Source organism: Pseudorasbora parva, chromosome 25 (genome assembly GCF_024679245.1).
Source record: "Pseudorasbora parva isolate DD20220531a chromosome 25, ASM2467924v1, whole genome shotgun sequence".
NCBI lineage: Eukaryota > Metazoa > Chordata > Actinopteri > Cypriniformes > Gobionidae > Pseudorasbora > Pseudorasbora parva.
In genome coordinates, this window is record NC_090196.1 from 32,796,941 (window position 1) to 32,809,440 (window position 12,500).

Sequence of the window (12,500 nt, forward strand, 5' to 3'; positions counted from 1 at the left end):
TGAGTCATTCTGTGTCAAAATCTGCCAAATTTCTGAAAATTTCCCAGATTTTGTTACAGTTTTTCTCAGTCGCTTTGGTGCATTTCTCAAATCAAACTCAAAATTTGCAAAACAGTAAGTGCATTTCTCGAAACAATTTGTACAAATAGTAAAACACCATAACCTGCGAAAGCAACTCTCTTCCTCAAAATCCTTAGTTCATCTCTCAGAAGTAAATATCTGTGTCAATGAACATGTCAGTGCCATCAGAATGACAAGTCCTTGTGTCATTGTGTACGGATAAGACAGTCAGATTTTTTAGTCATGTTGTCAATATAACAGTTAACTCTGGAGGGATGGCTAAAGTTTTCATGACAATTATTGTCAATTGTAAGTTACATCTTATAGTGTGTGTGTGAGTGTAATTGCAAGAGAATGGAAAAGATTCAAATTTACACTCTTACTGTTTGTAATGTATTTTATCGACAGAACATGTCATTGAGATACAGAAATGAAAAGACAGCACTGAATTGCACACACACACACACAAAAAACCTAAAGAAGAAATGTGAACATAGGAAAAACTGTACATGCAGTGCTGTAGAAATATATATATATATATATATATATATATATATATATATATATATATATATATATATATATATATATATATATATATATATTCAGTGCTATTCATCTGCTAGTTGATGTTTCATGAGAAGCACCTTCGTTAGAGAAAGTCAAGATTCACCTGGGAGCAATTTACCAATTCAGTATATAGAAAGTATAGAAATATGCTTGACATATTATGATAACTTGTTCAACCATTTTGCATGTAAAGACTTATGCTATGAGCTTGTGCCTTAATGTTGTGGGGGGTGAGACTATTCAACAGAGACCCAATATAATACATTTTGATCAACATAAGCAACTGATAGGAAACAACAGAGAATTAGACATAATCATTGGCATGGATGTACCAAAGCATTTGCAACTTGTTCAGAGAAATGAGAAACTGCTTTTGTGATGTGCACAAGAGACACAATGATGTGAGAATTGAACAGGTAGTTTTGAGAATTTCAATTCTGATCTGAGAAATTTACCAAAGCGACTGAGAAAAACTGTAATTGAAATGTATAAATCTTTAAAAAAAAAGGCTTAAAGCAGCACCAGGTAACTTTTCAACCTTCATAATATATTTTCAAGACTCTTGTGATGATACATCGACTTACAATAGGTTGAATGACATGTCTGCCATAGCCTGATGGGGTCTGTATCGTTTTTATCGTACTTTTAAACTTCAGGTTTCGGGTAGTAAACCGAGAACAAAAAGAACTACAAAATTCGACTGCTTTACGGCATATACGTCACTTCCACCAACACACACACTTCCTTACATTCGGACGTGCGAGCCCAACTTTGTTCGTCGGATAATATAGTCGTGTCCGAAGCAGCACAGACAAATAAGAAAGAAAAGGTTTTGTTGGAGGAAAGCAATAAGAGGAAACGAAAAAGTAATGGGATTAAAGGCAGGACGAGGATCAACATGTGACCAGCGTTTGCTCGTCGGCGTGAGCTGAAGGAGGCGTGCCCGACCGATGCTGTCCTGCTTGTTACGGTGATTACCGAACCACTCAAACATTGAACTGAAGTATCATATAGATTCTGGAAAACGCTAACCAATAGACTACTATAATGACGCTGGCTTGTAAACGTGAGCATCGTGATTATTTGGCGTTTGAAAAAAATAAAACAAATGAAATTATATTCATATGACATGCTGAAGCATATGCCGCTGACTGTACCTGGGATGAAGACATTTCACACGCGCCGCCAGAAGAACACCTGCATGTGAACTCCTCCTGCAGTGTTCAGGGGAACTGTTAGTGCTGCACCGACCCGCGGGACGCTTTTATGAAGTTATTTGGCCCGCCCCGCGCCACTGTATATATTTTTACAACCTGCTCGCACCCGCGACCATTAAATAGACATACGGGGTCCGCGGGTTATGAGACGACCCGCGCATCACTAGTTCAGGGCTATCAGGGCTGTCATGTCAACAAATGCACGCGCGATGGCATCCCCTGTTGTAGGAGGACAGATCTTATGACAGTAGTGGAGGACATTATATTTTCCCAACTGTAGGGGGACCCCGAGAGCAAACGTTACCCAGTGCTGATTTAAAATGTTTAATCTGATATTTTTATTTTATTTAATTTCCGCTTTGTTTCAATTACAGAAAATTATTTAATTCTATTTAAAAAAATAGTGTTAAAGATTTGAGATTTCTACATCAAGATGAGAAAATAATTTCATAGTCTTTCTCAACTGCAGGCATCGGATACGCCACTCAGGTCATCGTGGCTCTGCTGAACTTCTACTATATCATAGTTTTGGCCTGGGGGATATTTTATCTGTCCTTCTCCTTCTCCTGGAACCTGCCGTGGTCGTCCTGCAACAACACCTGGAACACAGGTGGCCTTAACCGCAATTCAGTCCAGAAATGCTTACGACTAGTATTATAGTTCATATGCAATTATAAAGAAATATAATGTATGATTTTTTTCTGCATTAGCAAAACAATAATCCAGAGATTCCTGTTGTTTTCCACAGATTCCTGCATGGAATTCCAAAGACGAAATGAATCCATTGATCAAAGTTACATGGAAAACGCAACATCGCCTGTGATCGAGTTCTGGGAGTAAGTTACAAGCATCTTCTTTGTGGACAAACCAACCGCCTCCATTGACTTTCTATTGCGGGAAGCGGCCTCCTTGTCATTTCTGACTTATTACACAAAATCTAACAATGTCTAAAAGCTGATATGTGACGAGGTCTACAGAAAACAAGCTAAAAAACCCAGACTGTTTATAAGCTGTTTACCCCAAAAAATGAGCGTTTAAGGACACAAAAGTGGATGCAGGCACTTGAGACAGAGCACAACATGCTATATTACACTGAGAACTACGTAGCCTGATGTGGTCATACTCACCCCTAGTCAGAATATGAGTCTGCTGCTCCATTGGGCTGTGATTATGGGGCGTGTTTCAACCCAACCAGGAAAGACCTTGATTGGACAGACCAACAACCAATCAGAGCAGCGAGCGACGCATAACGTTAGTTGTCAAATGTCGACAGGGCTCAACTACACTGTGTTGCCAAGTCCGCGTTTTTTTCCGGGGGTTTAAGCGACAATTATGGGATATATAGACCCATGAGTGTGAATTTTAGCAGCAACCTTGCCAAAATAACACACATTACCCCCAAACACCATTTTTTTCCCGGAGAACCCCCCGAGAAGCTATTGTTTAGGGCTAGTAGTTGGCGGGTTTTGTTTTAAAAACTTGGCAACCCTGTCTGCACGCACGCTGGAATAAACGATCTTTGCCGGTGTTGTTAAAAAAAATTAAGAATTTAATGATACACAGAGTACTTACCCAACATGATCATCATTTCTGAGAGAAATTGTGAAGGTGATGCAGAGACAAACAAGCTCTCCGTTTAGGATTAGAACAAATATAATCCAAGCCCCTTTGATGACGAGATGATTACGGTACTGTTGATCATCTGTCCGTCATCGTCTAAAGCCCGCCCTGATGATCTCATTGGTCAGTTTCTGTTGATCATCTGTCCGTCATCGTCTAAAGCCCGCCCTGATGATCTCATTGGTCAGTTTCTGTTGATCATCTGTCCGTCATCGTCTAAAGCCCGCCCTCATGATCTCATTGGTCAGTTTCTGTCGATCATCTGTCCATCATCGTCTAAAGCCCGTCCTAATGATCTCATTGGTCAGTTTCTGTTGATCATCTATCCGTCATCGGCTAAAGCCCGCCCTGATGATCTCATTGGTCAGTTTCTGTTGATCATCTGTCCGTCATCGGCTAAAGCCCGCCCTGATGATCTCATTGGTCAGTTTCTGTCGATCATCTGTCCATCATCGTCTAAAGCCCGCCCTGATGATCTCATTGGTCAGTTTCTGTTGATCATCTGTCCGTCATCGTCTAAAGCCCGCCCTGATGATCTCATTGGTCAGTTTCTGTTGATCATCTGTCCATCATCGGCTAAAGCCCGCCCTGATGATCTCATTGGTCAGTTTCTGTTGATCATCTGTCCGTCATCGTCTAAAGCCCGCCCTGATGATCTCATTGGTCAGTTTCTGTTGATCATCTGTCCGTCATCGTCTAAAGCCCGCCCTGATGATCTCATTGGTCAGTTACTGTTGATCATCTGTCCGCCATCGTCTAAAGCCCGCCCTGATGATCTCATTGGTCAGTTTCTATGGATCATCTATCCATCATCGTCTAAAGCCCACCCTGATGATCTCATTGGTCAGTTTCTGTTGATCATCTGTCCATCATCGTCTAAAGCCCGCCCTGATGATCTCATTGGTCAGTTTCTGTTCGGAGATAATTACTCCTCTATGGATCGAGTCCAGACCGAACTGCCCGACCTAAAAATGTTGTGGGCGGGGCTAAGGTCAGCTGGCATCCAGGCTAAGAACTACGCCAACTGGAGGGAAAAGTAATCAGAGACAGGAAATATAATATATAAAACTGACATTTAGATATTTGACCAAATGTTTACTGCACACGTAGGAATACTGAGGCATACTGAGTGTCAGGGTCCCACAATTTCCCCATTCTTCCTGTCGTCTTATTGCCTGTGTCCTCTTTTGCCTCCGTAAACGCCTGTTTTTTGGGGTCGACATCTTGTAAAAACGTAGTTATGTATGTGTTTATTACCTTGTTTGCTGTACACCTCATCGCATATCAGCTTCTGGCGAGTGAAAATGGGTTTAACAAGAAGGTTCCTGAGTAAAAATCAAGGAATAGTGATTAAAATGTCTGAGAAAGAAATGAAGGAGAGGTGATATAATTAAGATGGTACATGTATGTAGACTGTAAACTGAAGGATGTTTTATTTTTATTTCAGACCACTATTGTGTATTTGACCGTTTTTATTTATTTTTTGATTCTCTTTACAACTGTTTTAATTCTCTTTGTTTTAATTTTTTAATGGTATTCTTATTTCTCATTAAAATATGTTATCACTATTTTAATTTATTTATATGTAAAGCACTTTGAATTGCCATTGAGGAAGAAATGTGCTATATAAAAATTTTGCATTGCCTTCTGTTTTTTGTTGAAAAGACGAGCCGACCGCTTCACGCAATACAAAGTCAATGGAGAGCGTTGGATTGTTTCCCCACCGGTGTGGGCGTGGCTTAAAGGAACACACCACTTTTTTTAAAAAATTGTCTTATTTTCCAAGTCCCTTAGCGTTAAATTTTACCGTTTTTTAATCCATTCAGCCGATCTCTGTATCTGGCGGTAGCACTTTTAGCATAGCTTAGCATACGTCATTGAATCATATTAGACCATTAGCATCGCGCTCAAAAATGACCAAAGACTTTCACTATATTTTCCTATTTAAAACTTGACTCTTCTGTAGTTACATCGTGTACTAAGACCAACAGAAAATGAAAAGTTGCGATTTTATTTATTTATTTATTTTTAGACCGATATAGCTACGAACTATTTTCTGCGTAATATCACTGCGCTGCTGCACCTATGGTACGGCAGCAAAGTTCCCTGCAGGAATGAGAGAATAGATCTATAATAGGTCTAAAAATCGAAACTCTTCTTTTTCCGTTGGTCTTAGTACACGATGTAACTACAAAATAGTAAAGTTTTAAATTGGAAAAATATTATCTTTGAAAAATAAAGTCTTTGGTCATTTTTGAGCACGATGCTAATGGTCTAATCTGATTCAATGATGTATGTGATTAGGATGAGGCTGATCTGATCTGTCCGTCTGTCTGTCTGTAGACGGAGAGTTTTACGGATCTCCTCTGGGATGGAGGAGATGGGAACGCTGCACTGGGATCTGGTCCTGTGCCTGTTGTTGGCCTGGGTTATGTGTTATTTCTGTATCTGGAAAGGCGTCAAATCCACCGGCAAGGTAAGACCTGTTGGTTTCTTTACCATTAGTTCATTTAAATTATTCAGCAGATTTAAGCAACGCTTTCAAGTTAATGGTAAAGGAGAACTCCGGTGAGAAATGACCCTAGGGGTAATTAACAGATGGTTACCGAGTAGATCATTCTCTGGGATGCGTGGGATGCGTTTTCATGAAAATTACATGTAAAGAGTTTTATCTCTAAAAACAGCGTTCGTGGATCCACTCGTCGAGACTGTTTTCCAAGATGGCCGCCGTCTGTAAACGCGTAATGTACTGTCTTTATAAAGTATCTTCTTATTAAACTGTTTGTACTCTTACAAAGTTCTCAATGCTTCGGTCTGCATGTAGGGACCCTCATTATGCTGCCGTGTTAGTGTGAGGCTATTTTGAGCTGTTAGTGGTATTAACTAGCGATTTAATTTCACTTACTCTGTGCCCCATACACTCGCGTTATAAGCTAATCTGCTTTTAAAGGATAAAACTCTTTACATTCGATTTCATGAAAACGCATCCCAGAGAACGATCTACTCGGTAACCATCTGTTAGTTACCCCTAGGGTCATTTCTCACCGGAGTTGTCCTTTAACAAAATTAAAAATGAGAATTTAGTAGCATCCACATCTTTACACATAAGCCTTTAAAAAAACATGTGTCAGTAATGGTAATAATTTTGTATCATAAAAATCCAGACGTTAGCATTAAAGCTCACACTGTTTTCCCGACAGGTGGTGTACTTCACCGCGACCTTCCCATATGCGATGCTGTTGATTTTACTGATCAGAGGGGTCACGCTGCCTGGAGCGTCCCGTGGGATCAAGTTCTACCTTTATCCTGACCTGGGAAGGTTAGCGGACCCGCAGGTATCGCAGCTTTTCATCTAAAGTACTGCAAATCTGACATGGAACTTTGTTTGACCCCGTCGTACAGTTCATATCATGCATCAAGGAAGTAGCCAGTTCTAGTCAGAATATGAGTCTGCTGCTCCATTGGGCTGTGATTATGGGGCGTGTTTCAACCGAACCAGGAAAGACCTTGATTGGACAGACCTACAACCAATCAGAGCAACGAAGCGACGCAAAACGTTAGTTGTCAAATGTCATCAGAGCTCAACTGCACTGTGTTGCCAAGTCTGCGGTTTTCCCGCCGGTTGTTTTTCATGTCCCCGGGTTGAAGCGACCTCAATTATGTGATATATAGGTCTACCCAGAAATGCCAATTTTAGCAGCAACCTTGCCAAAATAACACACATTTTACCACCAAACGCCATTGTTACCTCGGAGAACCCCCAAGAAGCTATTGTTTTGGGCTAGTAGTTGGCGGGTTTTGTTGTAAAAGCCCTGTCTGCACGCATGCTGGAATAAATGATCTTTGCCGGTGTTGTAAAATAAATAATTTAAGGATACACAGTTACTTAACAACATGATCTTCATTTCTGAGAGAAATAGTGAAGGTGATGCAGATACGAACAAGGTCTCTGTTTAGGATTAGAACAAACTCCCGCCCTGATGATCTCATTGGTCAGTTTCTGTTGATCATTTGTCCATCATCGGCTAAAGCCCGCCCTGATGATCTCATTGGTCAGTTTCTGTCGATCATCTGTCCGTCATCGGCTAAAGCCCGCCCTGATGATCTCATTGGTCAGTTACTGTTGATCATCTGTCCGTCATCGGCTAAAGCCCGCCCTGATGATCTCATTGGTCAGTTTCTGTTGATCATCTGTCCGTCATCGGCTAAAGCCCGCCCTGATGATCTCATTGGTCAGTTTCTGTTGATCATCTGTCCATCATCGTCTAAAGCCCGCCCTGATGATCTCATTGGTCAGTTTCTGTTGATCATCTGTCCATCATCGTCTAAAGCCCGCCCTGGTGATCTCATTGGTCAGTTTCTGTTGATCATCTGTCCGTCATCGGCTAAAGCCCGCCCTGATGATCTCATTGGTCAGTTTCTGTTGATCATCTGTCCATCATCGTCTAAAGCCCGCCCTGATGATCTCATTGGTCAGTTTCTGTTGATCATCTGTCCATCATCGTCTAAAGCCCGCCCTGATGATCTCATTGGTCAGTTTCTGTTGATCATCTGTCCATCATCGTCTAAAGCCCGCCCTGATGATCTCATTGGTCAGTTTCTGTTGATCATCTGTCCATCATCGTCTAAAGCCCGCCCTGATGATCTCATTGGTCAGTTTCAGTTCAGGCATAATTACTCCTCTATGGATCGAGTCCAGACCGAAGTGCCCGAGCTCAGATGTTGTGAGCGGGGCTGAGTTCGGCTGGCATCCAGGCAATCAAGGAAGCCTCTGGAGCTGAAATACCAATATGGTAATAGGCTTTTTGTTTCTGACAAGTGCTGTAATCTGACCAATCCCAGCAGACCGAGCCATCAATAGTTTTAAACTTCATACCCGCCTTCTAGGAATGAAATGCTTGTCAATAGAGGGTGGCCAGACGCGCTGTACAAATGAAATGTAAGAGTCTCGAAGGATCAGACTACTTAACCTTAGCAGGTGAACCTATTGTAGAAGACCAACAAAACTAAATCAGGACTCTTTAAAACAGCATAACACGGGCACTTTAATTCATTTCATCACTTGTGAAAGTGCGGACAGTCAGTCCTTAAGGTTGGTTTTGAAATAGTGTGTTTGTGTTCAGCGTGACTTGAGTCCAGGAGTATGTTTTGTAATTCCTTGGGAACACAAGCTCATTATTTTCTCTTAAGCACACAGTGTCTCGAGTCGAAAGGTCACGTGATTTGTCTACCCAGGTGCTTAGTCGTGGCCCGGAGCAGGACGCCCAGCAGGGGAACGTTGTTTTCTGTCCTTCTTTGATTGTGTCCATCTGTGGGTTTGACCTTTGATCCGACTTTGTCATCTGCGTCACAAGAAGACCCCCAAACCCACGTGATATCTGAGAACAGGCCACGACATGGCCACCCAGATGTATCCCAGCATTCCTTAACGTCGGATAGAACAGCTGAAAACCTCTTCTGGAAAATCTATGTATAGCGACAAGAGCATTTTTGGTTGGATTTGAAATAAAGCATTGGTTGTGTTGACGTCGTTTCAACTTAGAAGCATAAAAATGAGGCCAATTAAACAAAAAACTCTGGCTTGACGTAAACAGCAAGATTAAGTTTTAATTCTGGACAGTGCTAGACGATATTCAACAAGATATCATTTTGACCCCATTTTAAGATTTAAAAAACATTAAAACCTCTTTTTGGTCAGTTCGGGCATGTGTTACATTTTTTGCTCTTAGATGTATAAAAATGAGTATAAACCTTCAGCTTGAAAGGTAAACGGTTGGACAAAGTTGGTAAAATTTGTGATCCAAGGCTCTTAAATTTGAGCATAATGGATCAAATACCTTGAAAATCAGCATATATTGACATTCATGGCTGTTTTGATATCTTTTTACTTCAAATGTAAAGGAGTCCAACATTAATGAAACGGTCGGACAAAGTTAGTTAATTGGTGATCTAAGGCAGGAGTCTCATGGTTGAAATAGTTTAAAATCAATTCTGTAAAGTGTTACAGGATATTCAACCATACTTCAGGTTGACCTCAACACACACACAAAAGCAAAGTAAATAGATAAAAAAATATTGACTTTTTATGCCGATTCTGATTATTTGCATGTTTATATGCCTAATAACCGATATATATGGAACCGATTTAATGGTGGACATGTGCACATTTCTCAAATCGGCCTCAAAATGGATTTGGATAACACTGGATATCAAAACCGATACCCGATTATGGAAAAAAAGCTTAAATATCTGCAAAAATATCTGTAAACCCGATTATCGGTTGATCACTCATAAACCTCTTTTTGGTCAATACAGGCCTGTTTGGTTGGATTTGGTTTTGACATGTTTTGTTCTTAGATGTCCAAAAATTCAACAAAATCTGGTGGCTTTAGAAGTTTGTCAAATCGCTGATCTGTTGCTCTAAAAACTTGAGCGTCATTGGTCAGATTCGTTCAAATCAACATGAATCGACATTCATAACCCATATATAACCCGTAAAGGCTGGATTTGCTGTTCTGACGTCGTTTGGTCTTAGACAAATGAGTAGAGATCGACCATTATTGACTTTTTGTAACCAATACAGTTTCTGGTTTTTGCATGTTTACCGATATACAGAACCTATATATATATATATGTTCTGTATATCGGTAAGCATGCAAAAAATGAACAAACCTGATTTAATCCTTTTTTTCTGTACTGTCATTGCACTTCCTCCTTGCATAAATAAAACAGTCTTCTACATCAATAAATAAAGGGGTCTGAGAGAGTACAAAAAATAAAGTGCACTGTCAACAAAGTGTCTCTTTTTAATAAAAGCTTAATTGTGACATGACTTGTCAAATTATCACCATTTATCTGTGAATCTAATATAACAAAACCGATACCTTAATTAAAAAAAAACCTTAAACAGTGGGGAACAATCTGTAAAACCGATTATCGGTCGATCACTACTAAACCTCTTTTTGGTCAATACAGGCCTGTTTGGTTGGATCTGAGAATAACCCATTGCTGTTTTGAGATATTTTGGTCTTAGATGTATAAAAAAACTACATCTTTTGGGTTCACATAAACAGCCAGACAAAAGCCCTATTCGGACTGGATTAGTTTAACATGGGGACGTGGGGGTAAAGTAATTATTACCAGAGGTTCTCTGTGATTTTAGTCCCGTCCGAATGTGCCATCTCGGTAATCATTACGGACAATGTCAGTAAAGATTACCGAGACTTTTACCTTCTGGAAAAAGGTCCGGAAAAATTACCTCAGGTAATACTAATCCCGTTCGAATAGACCTGCTGTAAAAATGTATGGTAAAATTCTGTCATTTCCTGTTTAAAAGTTAAAAAAAGAGCACATTTTGCGACCTTGGAGGCGCTTGAAGCATTCGGTTGCGTTGTAGGTGTAGGTTTCCGCATATCATTTAAAGCAAAAAGAAGATCAAAAGCACTTATTAGAGGCACAACACATTTTAGCTCTAGGAAAGTGTCTATTACCAACACAATCCAATCAGAATCGCTAGACTGGACCTAACTGATATATATATACCTAACACATATATATTGGAGACGGAGTTCAGACTGGCGCTCAAGTTGTGTGTTTGCTCACGCTATAACGGTAACGTCATACGCACATGATGTCAAGGAGGTGCGTAAAGCGAGTTACTCCTCCCACTTCTGCTAGTTTTACTGAGATGTCTTATCCCGTGCGAATTGGCCATTGATATTACAGACGTCCTGAGGTAAAATGACTTTACCCCCATGTCCCCATGTTAAACTAATCCAGTCCGAATAGGGCTAAAGTTAGTCAAATCGGTGATCTATGGCTCGAGCATCAAATTATTTATAAAGTGGCATTTATAAGCCATTTTTAATTTTTTTAAGCTAAATATTTCATGTTGACTTCAGCTTCGAATAATAAAGCATACTAAACCCTTATTTGGTCAATATAGGCATGTTTAGTTGGATTTGATAGTTAACAGTTGCTGTTTTTAGTCTGAGATGTATAAAATGAGGCCAGTTCAACAAAATCGTGTGAGTTTATGTGAACAGTTAGTCAAATCGATGATCTGTGGCTCCAAAAGCTTGGCCATCATAAGTCAGATTCTGTGAAATCCACATGAATTGACATTAATAACACACGGTTGGAGTTGTCATGGGTGAAATTCTCGACGGGTGATGTCTCGCTTGGACATCTGTGGTGTATTCAGCAAACTTCTGGTGATACATGTGAGGTTTTAAAGGGAGTGTGAGGAATGTTCCCGGTGGAAAAACACCAGTTTTGTTGCCAGGATTACCTGCAAGTGATTGGATGCGCGAATTTCACCTGCTGGATGACAAAACACTGAAAAAACCCACAGGACAGACCAGAAGAGTAGTTTTTATAGGACAGAGATTACACCAGTCTTGTACAGTAAATTTGTCACGCTGTGCACTTTGTGTCATTAGAACTTAAATGCCTCCACATCGCCCGTTTCGATACGTGAACGAGCGAATTTACATACGGTGATTAATATCAGAGTGTTTGATTGACAGGCTAAGAAAAGAACTACCATCAGCATGTTTTCCCCGAATCGTGTCTAAACGAGTTTCAGGACTTTAAGACTAATAAACAAGTGGTTACACAAGCTCTGGGAATCCCACGGCTCTAGTCTTTCATCTTGTCCATTCAAGCTCATTGCCTGAAGCTAAATTAGTTGGTTAAAGCTTCTAAAGGAAGAAGTGATATGAGTAAAATCATATATTCAAATACATCTAAATCAATCAACATTATCAATAATAATATTATAATAATAATAATCAATAATAATATTATATATATATATATATATATATATATATGTGTGTATATATATTGTTATAGACATTTGTGTGTGTATATATATATTTTGTGTGTGTGTGTGTGTGTGTGTGTGTGTGTGTGTCTTTTTTCCCCTTTTTTTATAATTTTATATAAAAATATACATTTTATGTAATATCTGAATAAAATATGAAATAAAATTGTACTTAATTGTAAATGTATATAATGCAAATGCTTTAT

The 12,500-nt window shown here is 39.7% G+C and overlaps 1 protein-coding gene across 1 annotated transcript in view; it reads left to right on the forward strand.

Moving 5' to 3' along the window:
• Positions 1-12,500, forward strand: part of slc6a13 (solute carrier family 6 member 13) — a 47,739-nt gene that overhangs the window by 22,435 nt on the left and 12,804 nt on the right. Inside the window, exons 4-7 of the mRNA XM_067437241.1 lie at positions 2,317-2,457; positions 2,596-2,683; positions 5,811-5,943; positions 6,668-6,802. Coding sequence (XP_067293342.1) covers positions 2,317-2,457; positions 2,596-2,683; positions 5,811-5,943; positions 6,668-6,802 — 497 coding nt within the window. The remainder of the gene's footprint in view (positions 1-2,316; positions 2,458-2,595; positions 2,684-5,810; positions 5,944-6,667; positions 6,803-12,500) is intronic.